The following is a 24,150-nucleotide window of genomic DNA, read 5'->3' as shown; positions in this document are numbered from 1 at the left end:
TCAGTTTTCTCTTCAGCATATCATGCTCAATTGGGATCAGATCAGGTGATTGACTTGGCCGCTGAAGAATTTACCATTTTTTAGTTTTGAAAAACTCCTTTGTTGTTTTAGCAGTATGTTTGGGATCATTGTCTTGCTGTAGAATGAACCGCCGGCCAATGAGTTTTGAGACGTTTTTTATTGAACTTGAGCAGATAGGATGTGTCTATACACTTCAAAATTCATTATGCTACTACCATCAGCAGTTGTATCATCAATGAAGTGAGCCAGTTCCTTCAGCAGCCATACATGCCCAGGCCATAACACCCCACGACAGTGTTTCACAGATGAGATGGTATGCTTTGGATCTTGGGCAGTGCCTTCTCTTCTCCATACTTTGCTCTTGGCATTACTTTGATACAAGTTAATCTTCGTCTCATCTGCCCACAAGACCTTTTTCCAAAAAAGGGGTTGCTCTTTTATGTACTTCTTGGCAAACTGTAACCTGGCCATCCGATCTTTGCGGCTAACCAGTGGTTTGCATCTTGCAGTGTAGCCTCTGTATTTCTGTTCATGAAGTCTTCTGCGGACAGTGGTCATTGACAAATCCACACCTGACTCCTGAAGAGTGTTTCTGATCTGTCGGATAGCTGTTTGGGGATTTTTTTATAATAGAGAGAATTCTTCTGTCATTAGCTGTGGAGGTCTTCCTTGGCCTGCCAGTCCCTTTGCAATTAGTAAGCTCACCAGTGCTCTCTTACTTCTTAATGATGTTCCAAACAGTTGATTTTGGTAAGCTTCAGGTTTGGCTGATGTCTCTCACAGTTTTATTCTTGTTTCTCAGTCTCATAATGGCTTCTTTGACTTTCATTGGCACAACTTTGGTCCTCATGTTGATAAACAGGAATAAAAGTTTTCAAAGGTGATGGAAAGACTGAGGTGCTGAGAACTGTCTTGTACCTGCATTAAGGAGCCAATTAAACACACCTGAGCAATCACAAACACCTGTGAAACCACGTGTCCCAAACATTACGGTGCCCTGAAATAGGGGGGACTATGTATAAAAACAGCTGTTATTTCTACATGGTGAAACATATGACAATGTGTACTTTAACCACATGTGATTTTTTTTTAATTACAAATTTCAAATTGTGGAGTACAGACGCAAATAAATAAATGATGGGTCTTTGTCCCAAACATTATGGAGGGCACTGTAAGAACCCAAGATTGCAATGCTAAATGTAGGTCTGCAGAGAAGTGAAAGAGAAAGTAAGTACACTTTATATTTTAAAAACATGGTTTGGTTTAAAGCTTTCAATTTTTATAACATAGTTAATTTTGTTAAAAAAACATTTCTTTTTTAATAAGTATTTTGTTTTTAACAGTATGATTCTGATATTCTGCCCCTCACTGTTTTAACAAACAACAAAACTGGAGTTGGAGGCCTTGTCGCCTGTCAAAGACATTCATGAGGATTTCAGAAATATGGCTGCTTTGGAGCAACATTGGGAGGACCACGCATCACTCAGGCCACACTGCTGGAATCTGCTGACATTGCTATATTTTTATTCAACGGGGACGTATCTGAAATGCCGATGATTTTCTTTCCACAATAACTAGTGCATTGTTGCCCGTTTATTGCGTTCATTGTAAAAAAGACAAAGTGCTGGAGTAACTCAGCGGGTCAGGCAGCACATCTGGAGAACATGGATAGGTGAGTTGGAAGCCTTCTTCAGACTGATTGTGATGATAGGGAGGGAAGAAAGCTGGAAGAGAGGTGGAGGCAGGACAGAATCTGGCAGGTGATAGGTGGTACAGGCTTACAGTTTTTGTTTCAGACTCCTACTAATTGTAATAGTTGCTTTACAATTTTTGAGCATATGATCAAACAGAAAGCAGCAGTTTCCTGGGGCTGTGGAGATCAGTGGTCATTATGTTAAATGGGGTAGACAATGCAATTTCTTTATGATTGCACAATGGAGTTCATGAGGGATCAAATTAGGCAGATTGAATTTCTGCAATTTATTAATTTTCTATACAAAGGAATCATCCCTCCCTTTGACTAACCTTTTCCAGAACAATCTCTCCTTTTCCTAAACATACACGCTTGGACTTTAGCATCACATACATGTTCATCCCTTCATCCAATTTATAACTATGCATTAGCATTCCTTCCTAAAAGCATTCTGGAAATGCATCTTTACAAATCAGATTTTAAAGTAGCACAACAAATAATTGGGCATTCAAATACACATCAAACTATAGTTGGAAATCAAATAAATCAAAGGCCTTGAAAAGTGAAACCTTTGATGTTTTATCCATATGCAAACAATACAAAGGCATGGAGCCAATTAGCTCAAGCATAACTGAACTTTCCACAACACTTCAGCTCTTCTACAACAGCCCTATCTCATCCCATGAAATATCTCATCCCCATGTTTGAATTTGTTTGTAATTTACCCCTCTAAGATTTAACATCAATCAGCTAGATTTCATACGCTCATTTTTCCAAATTATGTGCTTCTTTGAACCATGAGAGTACTCCTCATTGCCTCATCAAAACATGACAGTAATGAGTTCAGCTGCCTCGGTTTGAAGAACGGTCCTGAGCTGAAAAGTCATCTACCCATGTTTTCAGAGATGCTGCCCACCCGCTGAATTACTCCAACACTTTGTGTCCTTTTAGGTTAGAATTTCCTTCTTATATACTGACCTGCTACAACTATTTTAGTTTAAAATCTACATCAAACTCACCATCTCCTCAAAGATTACTCAGAACCCATTTTGACACTGCCTCAAAAAGTGCTCTGTGATGCTTTTATTCCATGTTTATAGTGTTTTGAATGTGTTATTAATGGTTGTCAGGAACAAATGTTGAAACTTACTTCGAACGATGGCTGGGCACCAAATGGGTGAATAAAACAAGTCAATTTCCCAATGAAAAATTTCACAATGAAGCTCATATCAGGTGTACTACATTGAACAAAAAATATTGCCAAATTAAATTAAATTGTGTACTCCAAAATCTTTGTGTACTCCAAAGACGTACAGGTATGTAGGTTAATTGGCTGGGTAAATGTAAAAATTGTCCCTAGTGGGTGTAGGATAGTGTTAATGTACGGGGATCGCTGGGCGGCACGGACTTGGTGGGCCGAATAGGCCTGTTTCCGGCTGTAGATATATGATATGATATGATAAATGTCTGCATGGACTTTGTGCTTTGAGCTTTGTCAAAATGCTTTTACAGGATGGACTGTAGAAATGATCAAGGGAACATACACTATTGACATTCCATTAGATCATTTTAACACCAAAAATGGTCAGAGAAACAATTGACATCCTTAATCTGGCCTATATGTCGACGACAAACTCACCGATGCAATTGACTCATTAACTGCCCTGAAGTGGCCGAGGAAGCGATCAGAAGTTGATGATAAATGTTCTACATCTTTGACTATAATTATTATAGTGGATATACTTGGATATTAGTGGGCACAAGGAAATGGAATATAAAAATTAATATGAGAAATCAGGTCCCATTTTTCCACTGAAGATGTGAAGGTTATGGAATACGTTGAATTTCTAAGGGTTAAGGGGAAGAGCATATGGCAACACAAGCCCAATTGCAAAATAATGAAAAGCTAGTAAACACTTATTGACATAAGTGGGGACACAAACAGTCCTTTGAGCCCAGCACTTCCACAGTGCCAGTTGGACCCAGCCATAGTAATCTCATATGTCAGAGTAATCTCATATATCTCATATGTAATGGCAATTCAAATGTTTGTCTAGATGTTTCTTAAATGTCGAGTGTCTTCCTCAAGCATCTCTGCCGTATTCTTCCTATTGTGTAGCAACCAAACCAATGCTTTATAATGTGGCATCAGGAGGTGATGCCAGATTTGGCAGTGACTACAGCAACACTTGCAGTAGGGTGAACGCATGTGATATATTTTATTTATAGTGGAAAGAAAGTCCAGGACCGCCCGGGGGTGCTGTTCCTTACCGTCAGAGCACATGTGCGATGACGCTGGTGATCTCGGGTTTGTCCCAGCAGTTTGGTCCTGGTCTTCGAAGGAGGAGGCATGATGATCTCCATTAAACTTTCCCCCTCTCACCTTATAGCTATGCCTTCCAGTGTTGGACATTTCCGACTTGCGAGAAAGGTTCTTACTATCTACCTTATCTGTGCCTCTCATAATTTTAGAAACCTCTATCAAGTCTACCCTCAACCTTCTACATTCAATATCCAAGTCATTATTGTATATTATAGCATCAACATGCCCAGCAGCATTCTTTGGAGTACACCATGAGTTACAGATTTTCAAAGCAACCCTCTGCCATTGCCCTATGTTTCTTATTACGAAGCCAATTTCAGATCCACTCTGCCCGACACCACACGGGCTCTAATCTATGTTCTTAAATCAAAATACAGAAATGTGTTTTATATATTATCTTTGAAACAGAGCTGAAAGTTCAACAGTTCAGCAGCCTAATTAAAAGGAACAGGAAATGAACAGGAGATTAGGATTGGACAGGCTGGACAGTATGGTAAAACATTAGCACGACTCTGATCAATCAGCTTTTGCCATGTTGTGCTTCTCCAAAACTGTTGTGATCCAGTTCACTAGAGAATCAGGAGAGATGCAAAATGAGATGCTGAGTTGCTATCACTTGCTTTATGCTATTAGGCAAAGTTAAGATATTTTCAGTTTATCTGTAAACAGCAAAGATGTCACTGCTTCAAGCCATTTAATAACAACCATGGGTAGTGCAAATATAAAGTGAAGTGTTATTAATATTCCAGGCATGGTGAGAACGTGATATTTCAGAAGTGTAAGCAACAAGATTTTAAATCTTACGAATCGCTTTGCTATTCTTCATTAACCATTTGCCTTTGCTTGAAATATAGAATATATTTCACAGGTAAGTATATTGCTTTCAAAAGCGTGAGGCAGAAGGAAACCAGCATACACAACACTGTTCTCACCCCCTAAATTGCTAAATTAAAGTTACTAATTTAGATCAGAATTAAAACTTTTGCTGACAACTGAGCTGATGATTCAGACAAAATAGAAATCAATAATGACAAAATAGGAAAATTTAAAAATGAACCACATGTAATCAATTTGATAACGGTAAACTTTCCTTAAAATAGGTAGATTTAAACACCAGAATGTCTTAATAGAGGCAATGTAAATGTCCCATTCTCCTATCAAGCAAAGTGGTGCAATGTCTGTACTTCTTGTATTTTAGATCTCCATTCTACTTCCATTTCCATTTTCGTGTGTTTTTGACCTCTTTAACAATAAAAAAATTCCCTTGCTGGTGCTATTCTTGATTCATTGGTAATCATTTTTCTTAGTTTGTTTAGGCGAATCCTTATGCCATTCCAGAAAGACAAGCATCTGAAAACGGCAACAATTCAGCAAAATAAACGGTCACCTTGTATGTTACCTGCCCAAGGACTAAGCAGGATACATTTAAATATAACCAGTGGGATGCTGGCACTAAATGAGGAAAGAAAAACAGCCAGCTTACCAGTTGGAGGGAGTGGGAAATTTTCTGATTTCTCTATGAAGCTGTGTCAATCATGGTAAATGCAGGTTAGAGGTAAATGGCTATGCAGGCTTGATGGGAAGCTTTATCCGAAGGCTCATCAAAGTGAATACTGGCTATGCTACTATTGACCAATGATTGAGAAACACGTGGTAGAACAACTGCATCTACTTCTACTGCAACTAAAAATCTTTTTTGCAGACCTTCTGACATCATAGAACTCCAATTTTGAGAAAATAGCTAATAATATACTGCCCAGCAGTCATCTTGGTTGTCTCTTTCAGGACCAGTACCAAAATGGCACTGGTTGGAGCAGCATTAGTAACAACGTTACTTATTGATTTGGTAAAATCATTTTGCCATATTTTTCCAATGTTTCTCACTTCGCATGTAGTTAACTTGCCACAACTTTAAATAATTTTCCTTTAGAGATATTTACTTTCCCCCCCACAATTCTTTTAAAAAACGAGCACATCCTGGGGGTTCAAATATATTTACGACTGTGGCTTTGTAATTCTTTGGAATGCATTACACCAAAAGATGCAGCATTTACAGTGTCACTGCAGAATATTTTTGTTATTTTCGGGTATTTGATGGGCGTGGAGTTTAATATTATGAATGGAGATGAACATGGAGTTCAATATTGAATGGAATGGAATACTTTATTGTCACAATGTGACAAGGCACAGTGAAATTCTGTGAAATATTAAACTGGTGACAGAAAATACAAGTTAATCCCTTCAATAATTTTCCGTATTTCCGTGAAATGGTCAACAGATATCTTGGTATGTATTTATTCACCACTTTGCATTTGTCACTAGAAATTGGCACATGCTCTGAAACATATAAAGTACAAACTAGATTGCTCAGGCTACAATTCACCAAGTATTTTCAGAATAAAATATTGAGATTTCTGCACCTTTCCACCAATACTGAAGAAAACAAAACATAACAGTATTATTTTCTTGAGAATTGCATGTTTTTTCTGCAATTGCTTCAAATTTTGGATTGTAACATTTATTCTTTTAAAGGGACAAATTATGTGTACGAATTACCACTGATGCCGCAGGACTCATGGGAATCAGATTCATTCCTGACCTCATCTGCCGATACTACACATTCTCACCATGACTATGTGTTCAAGAGGTTCAAGAGAGTATTCGTGAAAATTCCAAATCTTGTCAATTTTTGAAGAAAATGGATGCATTGATGGTCCTTCTTTATGATTGCATTAATTATCTAGGCCCAGAACAGATTTTGGGAGATATGCACGGCCAGGAAACTGAAGCTATTGACCCCCTCTACTGCCAACCTGTCGATAAAACAGGTTTGTGGATCCTTGGTTTCCCTCTTCTAAAATCAGCTCATTGATCAGCTAATGTTGAGAACAAGATAGTTGTTCTGGCACTATTCAATCAGATTTTCAATTTCTCTCCTCTACTTAAACTCGTCATTACCCGTTATTCGTCCAACAATGGTGGTATCGTTGGCAAATGTAAAGACAGTGTTGGAAATGTATCTGGCTATACAATCATGGGTATAGAGCAGGGGTCTGAGCAAACGGCCCTGAGGCACTCATGTGCTGATGGTATAAATTCATAAGTGATAGGAGCAGATTTCGCCCATTCGGCCCATCAAATCCACTCCGCCATTCAATCACGGCTGATCTATCTTTCCCTCTCAACCCCATTCTTCTGCCTTCTCCCCTGACACCCGTATTAATCAAGAAAGGGAAATATCAGAGAGCAAAGCACTGTTGGATTGTCAAGACCAATAAACTTGGCATTTTAAAATCAGCATTTAAATTTAAAATGTTAAACCCCTTTTCTTAAAGGGAAAAATTCAGCCACTTATCGCATTAAATCCTAAATTCTTTAGACATAACAAAACAATATTAATTAGTAAAAACAGACTTTGGAGAATCAACCTAGATTTTGCAGCCTGGTTTTATTGGGACATCCATCAACATCCCACACTGTTTCTTAATAAACAGCTCTGGGACACATTTCTGAGCTGTAACCTTCTCTGATTTTAAGTTTCCATTTCTATCTGATCAGATGTTGCTTATCTTACAGACGTCTTGATCTTCCAGTTGCAGAGACCCCTGAAAATGCTAGCATTTTTGGTAATGGGACCCCCTTGCCAGATTTAAAAGACCAGACTTCTCTCCGTTGTTCTACGCGGCTGCCTCAATGCAAGTTCAGATGATCAGGAGGCAACTCAGCAGCTGGATAGCTTCGTTCCCAGATGAACTACTTCATCGCCTGCGAAAGCATCCATTCTCTCTGCTCCTCCTCTAACCACATTCTTTTTGTTAAAAAAAAAAGCCTCTAGCTCTATAGCTAATTAGTTGCGTCCCAAATGAAATTTTTATAGTTACTTAATTTTTCATCTGTCAGGCATACCATAAACCTGAAGTATCTAATAGGAATATCACAATTACTCATTTCACAGTCTGCACTGTCTACTGGATCAGTTAGTGAATCCACTGAGAGTCCTTCACCATTCACAAAAAGATTTTAAAAAGGCTGTCAGCTGTCTACCAATTGTCACAATTGCCAGCAAGTCAAACACTTATACAAGCCCATCGCCATCCACTCTGATTAAAGTCTTATGAACTAGATTGCCTCTACAGTCATTTACCACTTTCCTGTTGATGTGCTTTCCTTTGCAGTTGAGTGCGACTTGTCTTAATTGCCTCAAATGGAGACACAAGGGACTGCAGATGCTGGAAGAACTTAGTAGATCCAGCAGCATCTGCGGAAGGAAGTGGACAGGCAACATCTTGGGTCAGGACTTTTCTTCAGACTTCCATTGTCTGTCCATTTCTGAAGAAGTGTTCTGACCCCAAGCATTGTCTGTCCATTTCCCTCCAAAGATGCTGCTTGATTCGCTGAGTCTCTCCAGCAGTGTCATTAATTGCCACAAATTTGTGTTTGCCTCTGTTTTATCTACTCAAATTTATATTTTCCCTGCCATCATATTTTCCTCTGCAATCTCCAATTAGACCACTTCCAACCAGGTAGATCTTTTGCTACTTTTAACTGCCTTTCAGCTAAACATTCTGAATCGAGCTTACGTGACAAGTCTGTTAGATGTTCAATTCTAGTATTAATTTTTACAAAAACAATCACTTGCAACTTTTCATCAATTCAGCAGTCACAAACGAAATATTCAATTCTTTTTCTCTCCTCCATGACTTGCTTCATTGTTGAAGAATTTTCAGAATTTATTTCAAATATCCAGAATCCACGTTTTTGTACCATTCATTACTGTTCAGCACTTTGAATTAAAATATTTTAGTAGCTATTTGGATCTCTACGATGTTCACGCTCCATGTACTAGCAAATCCATTATCCCTCCACATCACCTTTCATCATCCAGTTCCAAACAAGATCCTGGACACAAAAAGCTGGAGTAACTCAGCGGGAAAGGCAGCATCTCCGGAGAGAAGGAATGGGTGACGTTTCTCATCTACCATTGCTCTGTCCACTTTACCAACTCTCCTGTCGACAAAGACTACCCTACTCAATGATACCAATTTTTGTGTCATATGCAACTTAATAATACCTTCGACATTTATATTCAGATCATTATTTTTTCCCCTTAAGAGGTTTATCACCAATCCCTGTGGTACACCACTGGTCACTGGTTTCCAATCATAAAAGCAACCCCTACCATCACCCTCTGCCACCCAGTCAATTTTGTAACCATTTGCCAACTTGCTCTACATCCCCTAGGCTTTAACCTTTTGGATCATTGCATGTGGAACTTTGTCAAAGGCTTATTGAAATCAAAGTTGATTACATCAACTGCACTGCCATAATCAATGCACTTTGTAAAATTTCAGAAAAATTAAATCAAATTGGTCAGTCGGGACCTAGGTTAACAAAGCAATGCAGAGTCATACAGCATAGAAACAGCCCTAAGGCCCAACTTGCCCATGACGACCAAGATGCCCCATCTAAGCTAGTCTCATTCACCCGTTTGGCTCATATCCCTCTAAACCTTTCCTATTCGTATACATGTCTAAGTGCAAGTTTTAAATGCTGTTATAGTACCTCAACTACCTCCTATGGCAGCTTGTTCCATATACCCACAACCCCGAGTGAAAACGTTTTTGAATAATAACTTAATTAGAGTGTAATAAGCAATAAAAAGTTTCAACTTTACAATGTCTTTATTTAAAAAGGATGGAGATGGAAAAGTGCTAGAGCAAGGAGTTGCAGAATTATCTTGATATGGTGAAATGATAGGTTAGAAATAACTGACAATATTTTATGTTTAAAGAAATGATTTGCCATCAGTCATGTAGCATTATTTTTGGAATGTAAGGCATGAAAGGTCAACATGCCCACTTCTTCCACAGACCATGCACATTTACCATAGTAGTGGTCCCGCCTTACCCAATTTCCGGTGCAATGATTCTACAAAACCTTTCTCTGATCCTCAAAAAGGGAAATCAACCAAACTTCCAGAATATTGACATTCTTACTTCCTCTGTCCCAGTGGTTCCAGAACCATGGATTTATTTACTCACTAATTACAACACAGGTGGCCATTCGGTCCATCAAATCCTCGAGTGCATCAAATGCTCAAGTCTACGCCAGCTCCCAACAGAGCAATCTCATCAATCCTATTCCCTCTGTTCTTATTTCCCAGAACCCCAAAATTTATTTTATCTTACATGCCCATCAATTCTCCTTAAAGCAGAGACTGATAGGTTCTTGATTAGTAAGGGTGTCAAAGGTTGTGGCAGAGAGGGAAAAATAGATCAGCCATGATCAAATGGAAGAGCAGACACAGTGGGCCGAATGGCTTAATTCTGCTCCTGTATCCGCTGGTGTTTGGTTACTTTTATTTATGTACATTAAAGGATAATTTATTGCAGCCAATTAATCAACCAGCATTTCGTAGGGATGCAAGATCAAACTGGCACACCCCGCAGAAGCCACAGGGAGAATTTGAAAACTCCACACAAACAACACCCAAGGAGCTGCAAGGAACAGGAATAGCTCTGCATCACAGTGCTGCTCAAAATGTTTTGCACAAGTTCTATCTTCTCAGCTCCAAATACATGTTTTACATAATTTTTATTACATGTGTACTCAATTTCTCTCTGCTTTAGTTATTTGATCAAAACCGATGCATCAAACAAGGTTGATGCCAAAATCATGATGATCTTTTTTGTGACTTTCAATCTTAAGACAGTTTAAAAGTGAGCTAGATATTAAGAATACATAACTGGCTTGTAGATAGGAAACAGGGAGCATATTGGTACGAGGATGATATAATGGTATTTAATGATATAAATCAATGAAGAAATTGAGTATAAAGTGTACATTTAAAATTAGCATTTTATATGTAGGATTTGGAATTGTAATAAACGGTGAAAGAACAATGATAGGGAGGAGAAAGGGGTTCCAAGGCAAGTAAGTGACAGATGGAACTTACTGCTGTGAAGTGGGGAGTGATGCATTTTGAGAAAATAAGGGCAATGCAATCGAAAGGCTGCAATCCAAGGAGGTCAAAAATATCAGTGTTTGTAATGCCTGCATTAATTTTATTTGAATTAGTGTTGGTCTTGCAGAAATTCATTGAAAATAAAGTCACACGAGTTGGGATTTGTTCCAAAAAAGTAGTCAAATTTTCAGCATAGTTCAGCAATGGAAAGGGAAAGATGTCAGATGCTCACCCTGACGTGTTAATGCTAAACGCTATTCAAATCTCATGACACAGGTTGGATATTTCTTCAGAAATTTTAGTGTAATTCATTGAAAATAATTGCTTTTCATCAAATTGCCTTCTCTGCACAAAGATAGCTCATTAGATGGGGAAATTACTTCTTGGAGTTTGCTGTTTTTACTGAAAAATAGATTCTCACATTGGATCATTTAATGTGCCTTGTCCTTTTCTAATAAAAGCACTTCATCTCTAGAAATGAGTTGACAGGTGCAATAGAGTGAAAGTGAAAACGTCTTTGCGTATACGCAGCTTATTGCTGCTGGAAGCAAATTGTTTCACATGAGTGTCTACCAAGCAGATAATATTGCTTTAAATCACAAATGTTGTTCTTTTAGAATTAAGGGATCCAGTTTTATTCATTTAATTTGTGTATAGAAATATATATTAAAATATTAAATACGAGCTAACCAGATGCTTGTAAAGAGATATTTATTCATTGAATTTCATTTTGAAACTTGTATATGGTAATTGCTCATTAATGTTGAATCAGGAGCATATATTTATAAACCTAAAAGCAGTTATGCATTTTGAATCAACTGATAGTCCAAAAACTTATAAATCTTAAATTTACTTTTTAAAGTACAAGCCAAAGACAAAACTACTGACCAACTTTGACATGCTGCTAAGCGCTGCCCTGATTTAGCCAGTGTTAAAATATTAAATGTTCTGATTTAGCATTCCAAAGCTTTTAAGAATCAAACTGTTAAAAAATAATTTAAAATATCTATAACCTAAATAATTCAAGCAATCTAAAAATAATAACAACATCCGTGTCAACTGTTCTTCATGGAAAATAATTCTACTTCATAATTCTACTACTGGACTCCATGAATTGTTTTGAAAAATAATATGAATAGTGATCAATTTTAAAATATCTATATTTGCTGGCATGAATCAAACTGATGGCACAACATTTCACCTTTTGAGAGAAAAGTGTATTCAACTGTATGTAAAATACTTTTCTCATTTGTGCTTGGAGGAACAAATTCATAACTGCTGACATGAGCACACATAATGTTGTTATTAACATTAAAAATCAGTTTTTAAATTCTTTGGAGCTGCTTTCTCCAATTTACTAAGAAAAGCAATATTTTTGCAATGGGATATTGATTTGGCGAGTCCAATTTTAATCCTAATTCAGATTACATCCCAAATGACTGGTGTTACTTTTGGGAATTCTTGGCTTGTATCTCTCCAGTATTTGTGTTCATTAGTTATCCTTCCATCCTCAAGTAAAGTAGCAAGTTTCATGTTATGGGAATTTTAACTGCTTGAAATTATAAATTGATTGAAGTTTAAACTAATCAATCTTGTGATAGCCAAGATTGTTCCCTAAAGTAATAGTAAACCCACCAATACAAAATACTTCTGTATTAAAATTGTGAGGAGAGAAGAAAATAATTTCCCCTTGCATCTAACCCAAAAATAAAAACTTGGTTAATCAATTGGTGTTTCATATACCTGGAAATAGCCTTGCAAAGTATTTTCATGAATTCTTATTTGATAATTGTCTGACCTAATCAAGCATATACAAAGTGGACATCAGAGAGGTCAGACTGGGAATGGGAGGGGGAGTTGAAGTGCTGGGCCACCGGGAGATCAGTGGCGTTAATGCGGACCGAGCGCAGGTGTTCAGCGAAGCGATCGCCGAGCCTGCGCTTGGTTTCGCCGATATAGATGAGTTGACATCTAGAGCAGCGGATGCAATAGATGAGGTTGGAGGAGGTGCAGGTGAACCTCTGTCTCACCTGGAAAGAATGTTTGGGTCCTTTGATGGAGTTGAGGGGGGAGGTAAAGGGACAGGTGTTGCATCTCGTGCGGTTGATAGCTCCTCTGTCCCTCCCTTCCCCTCCTCCTTCCCAGATCTCCCTCTATCTTCCTGTCTCCACCTATATCCTTCCTTTGTCCCACCCCCGACATCAGTCTGAAGAAGGGTCTCGACCCGAAACGTCACCCATTCCTTCTCTCCCGAGATGCTGCCTGACCTGCTGAGTTACTCCAGCATTTTGTGAATAAATCAAGCATATACAAAGCTTTGCATCAACAATATTGCACAGTATTTACATATCACCCAAAATGTAGTGAAGCAGACGAAGAACAAATGCTATCCAATATTTGGGAATAATGAAATGAAATCAATTGAAAGCATGATGAAGGAATTAGGTTTTGAACCGGTATTTCTAAAAATGCAGAAAGTAATTGTTAGAAGGGGTTTAGAAGAATTCCATGATAAAGGGAAAAAATGGCTGAAGGCGTTGTCAGTAAATTTAGAGTCAGGAGAGAGATATAGAAAGTATTTTTTCCATATATTTTTGAATTGCTGACTGCATTACACACAAATACAGTGCCTTCCATAATGTTTGGAACAAAGACCCATCATTTATTTATTTGCCTCTGTGCTCCACAATTTGAAATCTGTAATAGAAAACATCACATGTGGTTAAAGTGCACATTGCCAGATTTTAATAAAGGCCATTTTCATACATTTTGGTTTCACCAAGTAGAAATTACAGTTGTGTTTATAAATAGCCCCCCCCCCCCCCCCCACTTCAGGGCACCATAATGTTTGGGACACATGGCTTCACAGGTGTTTGTAATTGCTCAAGTGTATTTAAATGCCTCCTTAATGCAGGTATAAGAGAGCTCTCAGCACCTAGTCTTTCCTCCAGTCTTTCCATCACCTTTGGAAACTTTTATTGCTGTTTATCAACATGAGGACCAAAGTTGTGCCAATGAAAGTCAAAGAAGCCATAATGAGACTGAGAAACAAGAATAAAACTGTTAGAGACATCAGCCAAAACTTAGGCTTATCAAAATCAACTGTTTGGAACATGATTAAGAAGAAAGAGAGCACTGGTGAGCTTGCTAAACGCAAAGGGACTGGCAGGCTAAGGAAGACCTCCACAGCTGATGACAGAAGAATTCTCTCTAAAATAACGAAAAATCCCCAAACACCTGTCCGACAGATCGGAAACACTCTTCGGGAGTCAGGTGTGGATTTGTAAATGACCACTGTCTGCAGAAGACTTCATGAACAGAAATATAGAGGCTACACTGCAAGATGCAAACCACTGGTTAGCCGCAAAAATAGGATGGCCAGGTTACAGTTTGCCAAGAGCACTTAAAAGAGCAACCACAGTTCTGGAAAAAGGTCTTGGAGGCAGATGAGAAGAAGGCTAATTTATATCAGAGTGATGGCAAGAACAAAGTATGGAGGAGAGAAGGAACTGCCCAAGATCCAAAGCATACCACCTCATCTGTGAAACATGGTGGTGGGGGTGTTATGGCCTGGGCATGTATGGCTGCTGAAGGTACTGGCTCACTATCTTCATTGATGATACAACTGCTGATGGTAGTAGCATAATGATTTCTGAAGTGTAGACACATCCTATCTGCTCAAGTTCAAACAAATTCCTCAAAACGCATTGGCCGGCGGTTTATTCTATAGCAAGACAATGATCCCAAACATACTGCTAAAGTAACAAAGGAGTTTTTCAAAACTAAAAAATGGTCAATTCTTGAGTGGCCAAGTCAATCACCCGATCTGAACCCAATTGAGCATGTCTTTTATATGCTGAAGAGAAAACTGATGGGGACTAGCCCCCAAAACAAGCATAAGCTAAAGATAGCTGCAATACAGGCCTGGCAGAGCATCACCAGAGAAGACACCCAGCAACTGGTGATGTCCATGAATCGCAGACTTCAAGCAGTCATTGCATGCAAACGATATGCAACAAAATACTAAACATGAGTACTTTCATTTACATGACATTGCTGTGTCCCAAACATTATAGTGCCCTGAAATGGGGGGACTATATATAAACACTGCTGTAATTTCTACATGGTGAAACCAAAATGTATAAAAATGGCCTTTATTAAAATCTGACAACGTGCACTTTAGCCACATGCAATTTTTTCTATTACAAATCTCAAATTGTGGAGTACAGAGGCAAATAAATAAATGATGGGTCTGTCCCAAACATTATGGAGGGCACTGTATATTTATTTAGTTATATACATAAAAAAACATTTATGCTCAGTTATTATGACTTAAATATTATGGATTTGTGCAGAGCAAAAACAGCAACAATCAGCCAATGACTTTGAAGCTACTATCACAATACATTAAAGCATAATAGTTTTCCAAGTGCCTGTATGATCACATTGAAATTAAAATATTTTGAAATTCAAGCACAGGGAAAACAGTTATGTTCAAGGAAGTTGTCTGGTTTTGGTTTATTTAGAGTGGGAGAATGGCTCAACCTGTGTGGATTGTGTTAGAGAAAATATAGCGATTAAAAGCAAGGCTGTTTGTACATTGACTGCAACTCGGCGTTCAATACCATCTTCTCGTCCAAACTCACTGTTAAGGGATCAGTGATCATTTTGAGTTGGCATCGAGAATCAGAGTAAACTGCAGGAAGAGCGAGGCCATGCTCTTCGGCATCGTCCATCCCCTTTACCGTCAGGTCTGACTAACTGAAGGTGCTGGGGATCTGGTTCAGAGGGGCCGAGGTGTGCAACAAAAATTGACTGGAGCGGACAGCCAAAGTCAAACAAAAATTGGGACTGTGAAAGCAGCATTGCCTCTCGATAACTGGTTACAAGGTTGGTCATCGGGTGCTCTCAGGGCTGCTGTATTTGGCGTAGGTGTGGCTGTCTCCCGCTGCTCTGCCTTGATGAACACCTGGGCTGTCTTTCAATTTATCTGGGGAAGAAAGATGGATCTGGTTCAAATACTAAGGGCATACTTGAAAGCGAGAGAGGCAAAGTTTAAAGGAGTTGTGTGGGGCAAGTTTTTTTTTTAAACACAGAGGGTGATGAGTGCCTAGATCGCACTGCCTGTTGTGGTAGTTGAAGCAGATACGTTAGTGGCATTTAAGACACTTTTGTATAGGCATGTGTATACGCAGCGAATGGAGGGATATAGGTTACATGCAGGTAGGTAAGTGACAGGCTTGGCATCATGTTCAGCACAGACATTGTGAGCTAAAGGCCCTGTTCTTGTGCTGTTCTGTTCTATGCTCTATGGTCCAACGGGTCACAATGCACATTCACAGACAAAGTGGGCAAAAGAATACCCAACATCGCCCTCATACTGATGGCCACCTGGCTGCATTAGGCTGTGCACAAAGCCAAAGAAGGTGGGCACCAGCGTGATTAGCTGTCCCGGATGGTGGGAAGGATGGGCCTGGCACCAATATCACACAATGTGCCAGTCAGCTGGATATTTGCCGCACCACCTGTCCTTTGTGGAAATGTTCTTCCAGACCAACACCTTTGATGACAGGTCCATCGGGCAGTGGTTAGCACAGAACATCCTGCAGGCACTGCAAGACAAGGACTTGATAGATTTGATGGGGAGGTTCCCTGAGTGGACTGCCCAGTTTGTCTAGCAAAATGCCTCATCACCAGAACTCACCAACAACCAAGATATTGCTTGGCTGGTGGTGAGAGGAGCCCTCCCAGTTAGAGTATTACTACTGATGCACACTACCCTTGGGATGGTTGCTATGGAGAAGAGATATTTCCCATCTCTTCGCAGAGTGTGGATTTGTGAAGTGATTCTGGAGAAGGATGTGCAAGGGTCCTTTTCACAGTTCACAGGACTCTGATTCATGGGCTGTTCCCAGCCAATACTTGGAGATGGACATGAAGTGCTGCTGGAAGACCATCAACTCTGTGAAAGACGCTCTTTGGTCTGTGCAAAACTTGTTGGCCTTCCAGCACAGCGAGATGTTTGTCAAGGAATGTTGCTGGCTAACCAATTCTGGGCTGCAGGGATACGTGCCGAAAGAAGCATTGATGTTTGGTGCAGCCAACACAAAAGTTCTGCGCAGGAGAACCACAATCTCAGATCCTTTAGCTGCCAGATATTGAGAGGGAGAGAGTGTTTGGGGAACCTCTCAAACAGGAAATAGGTATCTGCTCAGAGGCCAAGAGTGGCAAGAATGTTTTCTTTAAAGATAGGTGCAAACATTACTGAGTATGACACTGAGAATATATGAAGAGTTTTTTTTGCATTTTCTTTTTGTGTAGTATATTTTTTATTCAGAATTTTTTTAATTAAAAAAATTCATTGTCAAGGAAACTGCATCTTTGCTCCTCCCAATGCAACTGGTTTCTTGACTTTCACATTGGCAGACATCAATCAGTACTGTTTGGCAACACCACCTCTTACTCGCTAACCATCAGTACAGGAGTACCTCAAGGCTGTGTGCTCGGTCCTCTGCTCTACTCTCTCTATATCCAGAACTGTGCAGCTAAATATAAGACCAACATCATTTTAAAATTTGCTGACAATCCCACCATTGTTGGACCGATTTCAATGAGTCAAGCACAGGAGGGAGATTGATAATCTGATTGAGTGGTACCAAAGACGTACAGGTGTGTAGGTTAATTGGCCGGGTAAATGTAAAAATTGTCCCTAGTGGGTGTGGGATAGTGTTAATCTACGGGGATCACTGGGCGGCACGGACTTGGAGGGCCGAAAAGGCCTGTTTCCGGCTGTATATATATGATATATGATATATGATATAACAACGATCTTGCTCTTAATATTAGCAAGACCACGGTGTTGATTATTGACTTCAGGAAGGGAAAGCTGAGACACAATGCAGCTATCTTCATGGGCAGACGGCAGTGGAAAGAATCAACAGTTAAGTTTTTGGGCGTAGACATCCCTGATGATCTGTCTTAGGCCCAGCACATCAATTAAATCACAAAGAGAGCTCACTAAAACCTCCACATCCTCAGAGGTTTAAGGAGATTCTGCATGTCCCCGAAACACAATCCAATTTCTGTAAGTGTACAGTGGAAGGTATACTAACTGACTGTATCACGACCTGGTTTGGAAACTTGAATGCTCAAGAACAAAGGAGGCTGTAGAAAGTAGTGGGCGCTGCCCGATCGATCACGGGTACTGACCTCCCTCCCTCCCTCCCATTGGAAGGGTGGCGAGGTCAACACCCCTTAAGATTACAGCTGATATCATCAAAGACCCACACCACACTGGCACCTCTCTCTTCTCGCTGGAACCATCAGGAAGAAGATACAAGAGTCTGAGAACCATTGCTTTGAGGTTCAAGAATAGCTTCTTCCCATCAACCATCAGGTTCTTGAATCACCTTACACAGTCCAGACTACAACATTACTTAAGCACCGAACAACTACTGACTTTGCACAACTATGATTGCTTTTTATAATTTGATTTCTTCACCATCATGGTCTAATTTACTTAGAATAATTGATAATTTATTGCACGTTTATTGTTATTGTGTCTAATGTATCAAAGCGGCAGCAAGATAGAATTTCATTGTTCTGGTTCATATCCAGTGCATATGACAAATAAACAAACGCGTACTCGTTATTTTAATCTTTTTTCCCCCCTTCAGTGTCCAAACATATCACCTGTGGATGAAATACAGAGTTGGCAGTACTCTGCTCCTGGTGCAATTAATTGCCAAGGGCATCTAATATCCAGTCTCTCTCGACAAAGCAACAGTGTCCATTCACACTCTGTATGTACTATGACAAGGTAGGGACTCAAATCAACACTCAAAGATGCTGATATCACAACAAGCTACCATATCAAGACTACTTGAAAAGAATAATGTTTCGGATAAAATAAGATGATAAGAAAAAGGCTGATTTCAATCGTTTCCATTATACATGCTCTGGACACACAATTTCTATGCAACCCTTCCCATTGTGATAACTCATCTCTCCCCCGCTCCTCATTTTCTGAGTGGCAGGATGTTTGGATATATCCAATGCAAGGAAAGTAAATCTCTGTAAAGAAAATGTCACCCAATTTATTTTTTTAATGTCATTGGTTTTAGTGTCAGAATTTAAGAAACAAATCAAATAAATGCTTCAATGTCAACATGATTCTTTAATCACAGAGTACAGTAATGACTTGCAGGCAGCAACCTTTTGAATCTATTTACTGTATTGAATTTGTCTTAATGGATTGAGACCACTATTCCCCACTATTTACAAAACAGAAGTTATCGTACTTATTTTACATGTAGGCGATTTAGTGATACAGTGCTTCTTGCTAATGCAAATTTATAGATTGGTTTGTCCCCCATCATTATATAAATGGTGGTATTTAATTCTGATTTGAAGTATAAAACCAGACATACAAGTTAGCTCAATGCTGACAATACCTGGCACACCTGCCTCAACGAACAATTAAGTAATTTAAATGAATCAGCACTTCAATAAGAAGTTTTCACAAAAGCAAATTCTCAACTTTTTGACAGCAAATATATTAGAGGCTAACAAACTAAATTTGGATTCATCGACCGACAAGCAGAATCGTTAATATTCAGTTACAGGTTGTCTAATTTGTAAAATAAGATGTACAATTATTAACAATTCCCAAAATAAAGGGGAATTCAGACATTATGGTTATTTTAGATATCTAAAGAAGGGTTTTGACCCGAAACGACACCCATTCCTTCTCTCCAGAGATGCTGCCTGTCCCGCTGAGTTACTCCAGCTTTTTGCATCTATCTTCGGTTTAAACCAGCATCGGCAGTTCCTTCTTACACATTATGGCTATTTTGTTAGTTTGCAAATTGCATTGAGGCTTTTACAATAATCTGTAGTGCTCCCTATGGTTTTCTGCATTCTATCCATAATTTACTAACACTGAAATACTAATTAAACGAAAAACTGAACAGAGTTGCATTTTTAATATTTTCATATCTACAGAAAAAGTGCAGTATATTCAAAATACCGCTGTTTCCCACTAATTAATCCCAATGGATGAATTGCCAGTACTTGAAATGAACTGGTTAAAATCATGTTTAAATATAAAATACATCATCTGATTTCATCAACTAGGGTATTCAGTGTGGAATAAAAGAGATTTTATTGTTTTCAGAACTACATTTCAAAACTTTACTGTACTTTTGACTTTTATATCAACATGTTTAATATTTTTGCTTTCTGTCGAATTATTTTCCTCTGGAGATTGCCGGAATCTCCATTATGGATATAAGATAGGCGCTTTAGCTTCCAACTGCTCAAGTCAAGCTGCTTTTCCATGTTAATTCAACCCCATGCTCGGATGACTTGAACTCTCACTTTTGGTTTACAGCAAACAGTCTGCTGTAGTTCACACATGTACATACAAGATACTGTGCTGGGCATTCCATTATTATCTGCCTCACTGTGAATGCAGTCCAGAGGATAGAAATGAGCCAGGAGTGCACTCTATGCTCTCTCATCAGAAATATATTTACTTTATTTTAAAACACAGATCGGTCTGGGACTGACAGCTGTCTCAGTAAAAAGGTTTTTACACTTGACTTGAGCCCACACACAAATCCTACTCAGGCCTGCTGGCTTAGTTTAATACACCCAATCTCCAGTACAGACTCTTTGAAGGGCAGAGATTTAGGAACAGAAACGGAATGGTTCACAACAAAGGAGGAAATCCCAAAGGGTTCATTTGTCTCTATAATCAGCAAGAATGCTGATGTTCAAATATATCATCTTAATATGGTATTTTTTTTAACCTTGCTCTTCTTAATGTAAATATCAAAATATTAAATATTCGTGACTCAGAAAACAAAGAAATTATTTTTAAAATATGCAGACTTCAACCAGATGCTTATCAGTTTTGATGAATATATGCATTTCATACATCATACCATGCAAAAGAATCATATTTTGAGTCCGTCTGAAACTAATCCTTGTACCATTATTTTAAACTAGACAAAAAGCGAGAACAATATACCTTTAAATACAGAAAGTGACCTACCATGATATTCTTGACCAGGCACATAATATCCTGGGTTTCCCGCAATATGAAGTGACATCAACACCTCTCCCTGGTCGCCATCACCCTCCAGCTCTCCATGGTGGGTACAGAGGAAAAAGAATGGGGCAAACCTTGGGTAAAACCCCACAGAGCCACAGACAAGATCTGACGAGAATATTCCAACCAGAAAGAACAAAGTCCAAGTGTTAAAGCATCGTTTTTTATCCATATCTTTATCCTCTTCGTACGCTGTTCTGCTAGAAACCCGGTTCTTGTGAGTGAGGGTTTTCTTTTGCTGTGGGAAAAAGATTACAAGTTTAATGTTAGAGAGCTTCTGTTGGGAAAGTCATAAGCCAGAAACTGTAGGAACTGCCAGCTGTCAGCTGTTTCTACTGCATTCTAATACACCAGCTTCATAAGCTGCAATACAGCTTTCACACACGTCTTCCTCAGAGCATATTCCATTCCACTTTCCAGCTCCCTCCCACGTGCCTCAAGGCGTGTCTTTTATTGTTAACTTTGTTTTAAGACGACAAACGTCTTCCCTCCAGTCAGAACACCGACTAAAACTGGGAACTGATCAAGCATAAAATGCAGTGACTAGAAATAATTTATTTTCCCTGCTGTTTTTACTGAAGGGGCTGAAAAACTCCACCTTCTCAGATTAGCATCAGACAGAACCATTCCTCACTCATTCTTGCTGTCCAAAAACTGCGATCTCATTTAAGCCTTGTCTTGTTATTAATCAAATAACAAAATCTACACATCTACACGTATTAATTCTATGGCATACACTGCAAGGTAATTTAAATGCTGTTTCAGTTCTGAAGTGCTCACCACAAAAGACCTTACTTAACATAATTAATGGTTTAATTTTACCTTTGGAAAAAAAAATCTGCAGTGACATATATCAACTTTTGTCAAAAACCTCAATTGCCTACACTTTACACTGGTTTTGTAGTGCTTAATCTGTGGTACTAATTCTGGGCATTTAAACAATACTGCTAACTTCCTTTTTTTATTAGGACCACCAGGTCCCTTACATTAAACATTAAAATGGTAAAAATAATACAATGAAAATATTAATTTTAACTTCCTTCCTGAACCATTATTATTTAAGATTCTAGTCATTCCAGTTGTTTCATTACCGATGGAGATCTTGAATGAAATTTGTTTCTTCTATCCCAGCATCAGTTCATCAAAGCGACTCGTGAACACCAGATATTCGAAGTGGCATTCTCTGTTGATTTAATATCTATCTTTGCATAACAAGATCATTCACTAAATATCTGTGCTGACTTTTCCACTGGATCACAATGATTTTTGTTTAATCACTAGCGAGTTCCTGATACAAATATCAAATATTCAAAACTGAGTTTAGCACAAATACATAGAAAGGAAAGTTTAGATTTTCATAATTGGCGTGGCTTCAATCAGTTGACAACTGGATTTTAGTTTCAGCTACCAGAATATATTCAATATATTTGGGTGGGTTGTGGAAAAGTAGCTGGTGTCAATTATTAATAACATGTCAACAGAACTTTAACCTGAGAGCAAATAAGTCTGTCCAAGTACCAGTGGACATTTCAGTCAATTTTTGACTAAAGCAGAATTACGCATATTAAAAAATATCTGAGAGCTTGAATTTTACGTTCAAAACTAGATTAGGCTAGACAGATAGTTGCTGCATGCAGGTTAGCAAATTGGGTTTTTTCCCCCTGTGGGATTAAAGTGCCTACAATTTTTTTAATCATCTTTTTTTTAAAAAGAGCAACCAACAAACAAAAATATTATTTGTGCATTCTCCAGTGCAAATCATTACATGAGGCTTTTCAACCATTCCAATGCCCCCACATTCTGCTTCATACATAGCTGAAGATCCTCAATAGTGTTCATCCCATTAGCCATATTTTGCTCGTGAAATTAGCTGATAGATAATGCAGGCCGTAGTGACACATATTTAGTGCAAGATCTATTAGATGAATATTTGTGAACTGTTGTCATGAACTATAGGAGGGCTCTGCTTTGTTAAATATTTGTATCTGATTGGATCTAATTAGAGATGTCATTGAAGGATTAATGGATACTTTGTGCAAAAACACTTGCACGTTCAAATGCCTAATAAAATTGTTTGTTTATGTTTGCTTCTGTTATCATATATTTCTGATATTGCATATCAGAAGAAGTTCAAATTTTTGTAAACACAGCACAAAGTCTAAATCCACCTGCAACTTGAACTCAACTACTGGGAAACAAAATAATTTCAGCTAACCTGTAATGTATGCTGGAGGGCTGCCTGACGGGAAAATTGGACTTGCAAGAATCTTCATGCAAGTATTGTTCTCAATGAGGGTGACCAAATGTATAAAGATTTTGATTCCACAGAAATAACTTTACAAGCAGACCACCAAGAATAACAAAATAATCAGTCTATAAACCAGGCTTTGTTCAGGTATAACATAGACAAAGATTTAAAAGTTCTATAAAAACTGTAAAAAAAATATTAGAGACATCTGAAGATCAACAGTTGTCATGCAATAGTTGTGATTTAGTATTTGAAGACTAAATTTAGTATTCGTTTCTGCATTTGCCAGTGTCAATAACTTATTTTTGCCTCCTCAGAGGAGGAAGGTACTTTCCAAAGCGAATACATGACCTCTTCAGTTTACAGATGGTCAACTTATCTAGAGCCATACATATGAAGGAGCGTTTGGGAGACCAGCAGGGTGGATTTGCCAGCTGTTGCAGGGATGAAGGCAACAGCCTGGTGGGAAAGCAGTACATGGTCGCATTTCCGACTTGCAAACTATTCAGATTACGAACAGTTCTCGGGAACAGAACCCTGCTGTTACCTGGAGAAGAATGAAGAAAGTGAAATAAAACATTATATCTCATTTTTCTTTTCCTTTTATTGTCTAATTTAACTTTTTTTGCCCAACTCTAGTCATCTGACACAACTACGAGACTATGTGGTGATCAAGTCAATCATGTTTACATGGGGTCGAAATCATAAACTAACCACACTGGGTTAAATGATACTTTCTCTCCAAAGTAATATCAATAAAACTTTTCCAACAATTTGACAGATTCCA

The 24,150-nt window shown here is 38.6% G+C and overlaps 1 protein-coding gene across 3 annotated transcripts in view; it reads right to left on the bottom strand.

Moving 5' to 3' along the window:
- The window catches only part of reln (reelin), a 247,689-nt gene extending 225,266 nt beyond the window's left edge, over window positions 1-22,423 (bottom strand). Inside the window, exons 1-2 of one of the 3 annotated variants that reach the window (XM_078419695.1) lie at window positions 22,207-22,423; window positions 21,059-21,353 (exon numbers count right to left, since the gene is read on the bottom strand). In XM_078419695.1, coding sequence (XP_078275821.1) covers window positions 21,059-21,287 — 229 coding nt within the window. In that variant the 5' untranslated portion in view covers window positions 21,288-21,353; window positions 22,207-22,423. Of the gene's footprint in view, window positions 1-21,058; window positions 21,524-22,206 lie in introns of those variants that run through there. The other 2 variants (XM_078419696.1, XM_078419694.1) reach the window with 2 other exon arrangements.
- Window positions 22,424-24,150: the final 1,727 nt, after the last annotated feature.

The sequence above is a fragment of the Rhinoraja longicauda genome, chromosome 23 (genome assembly GCF_053455715.1).
Source record: "Rhinoraja longicauda isolate Sanriku21f chromosome 23, sRhiLon1.1, whole genome shotgun sequence".
In the NCBI taxonomy this organism is placed as follows: domain Eukaryota; kingdom Metazoa; phylum Chordata; class Chondrichthyes; order Rajiformes; family Arhynchobatidae; genus Rhinoraja; species Rhinoraja longicauda.
Note: the sequence above shows the minus strand (reverse complement) of the source record. Positions and strands in the feature narration are given on the sequence as shown.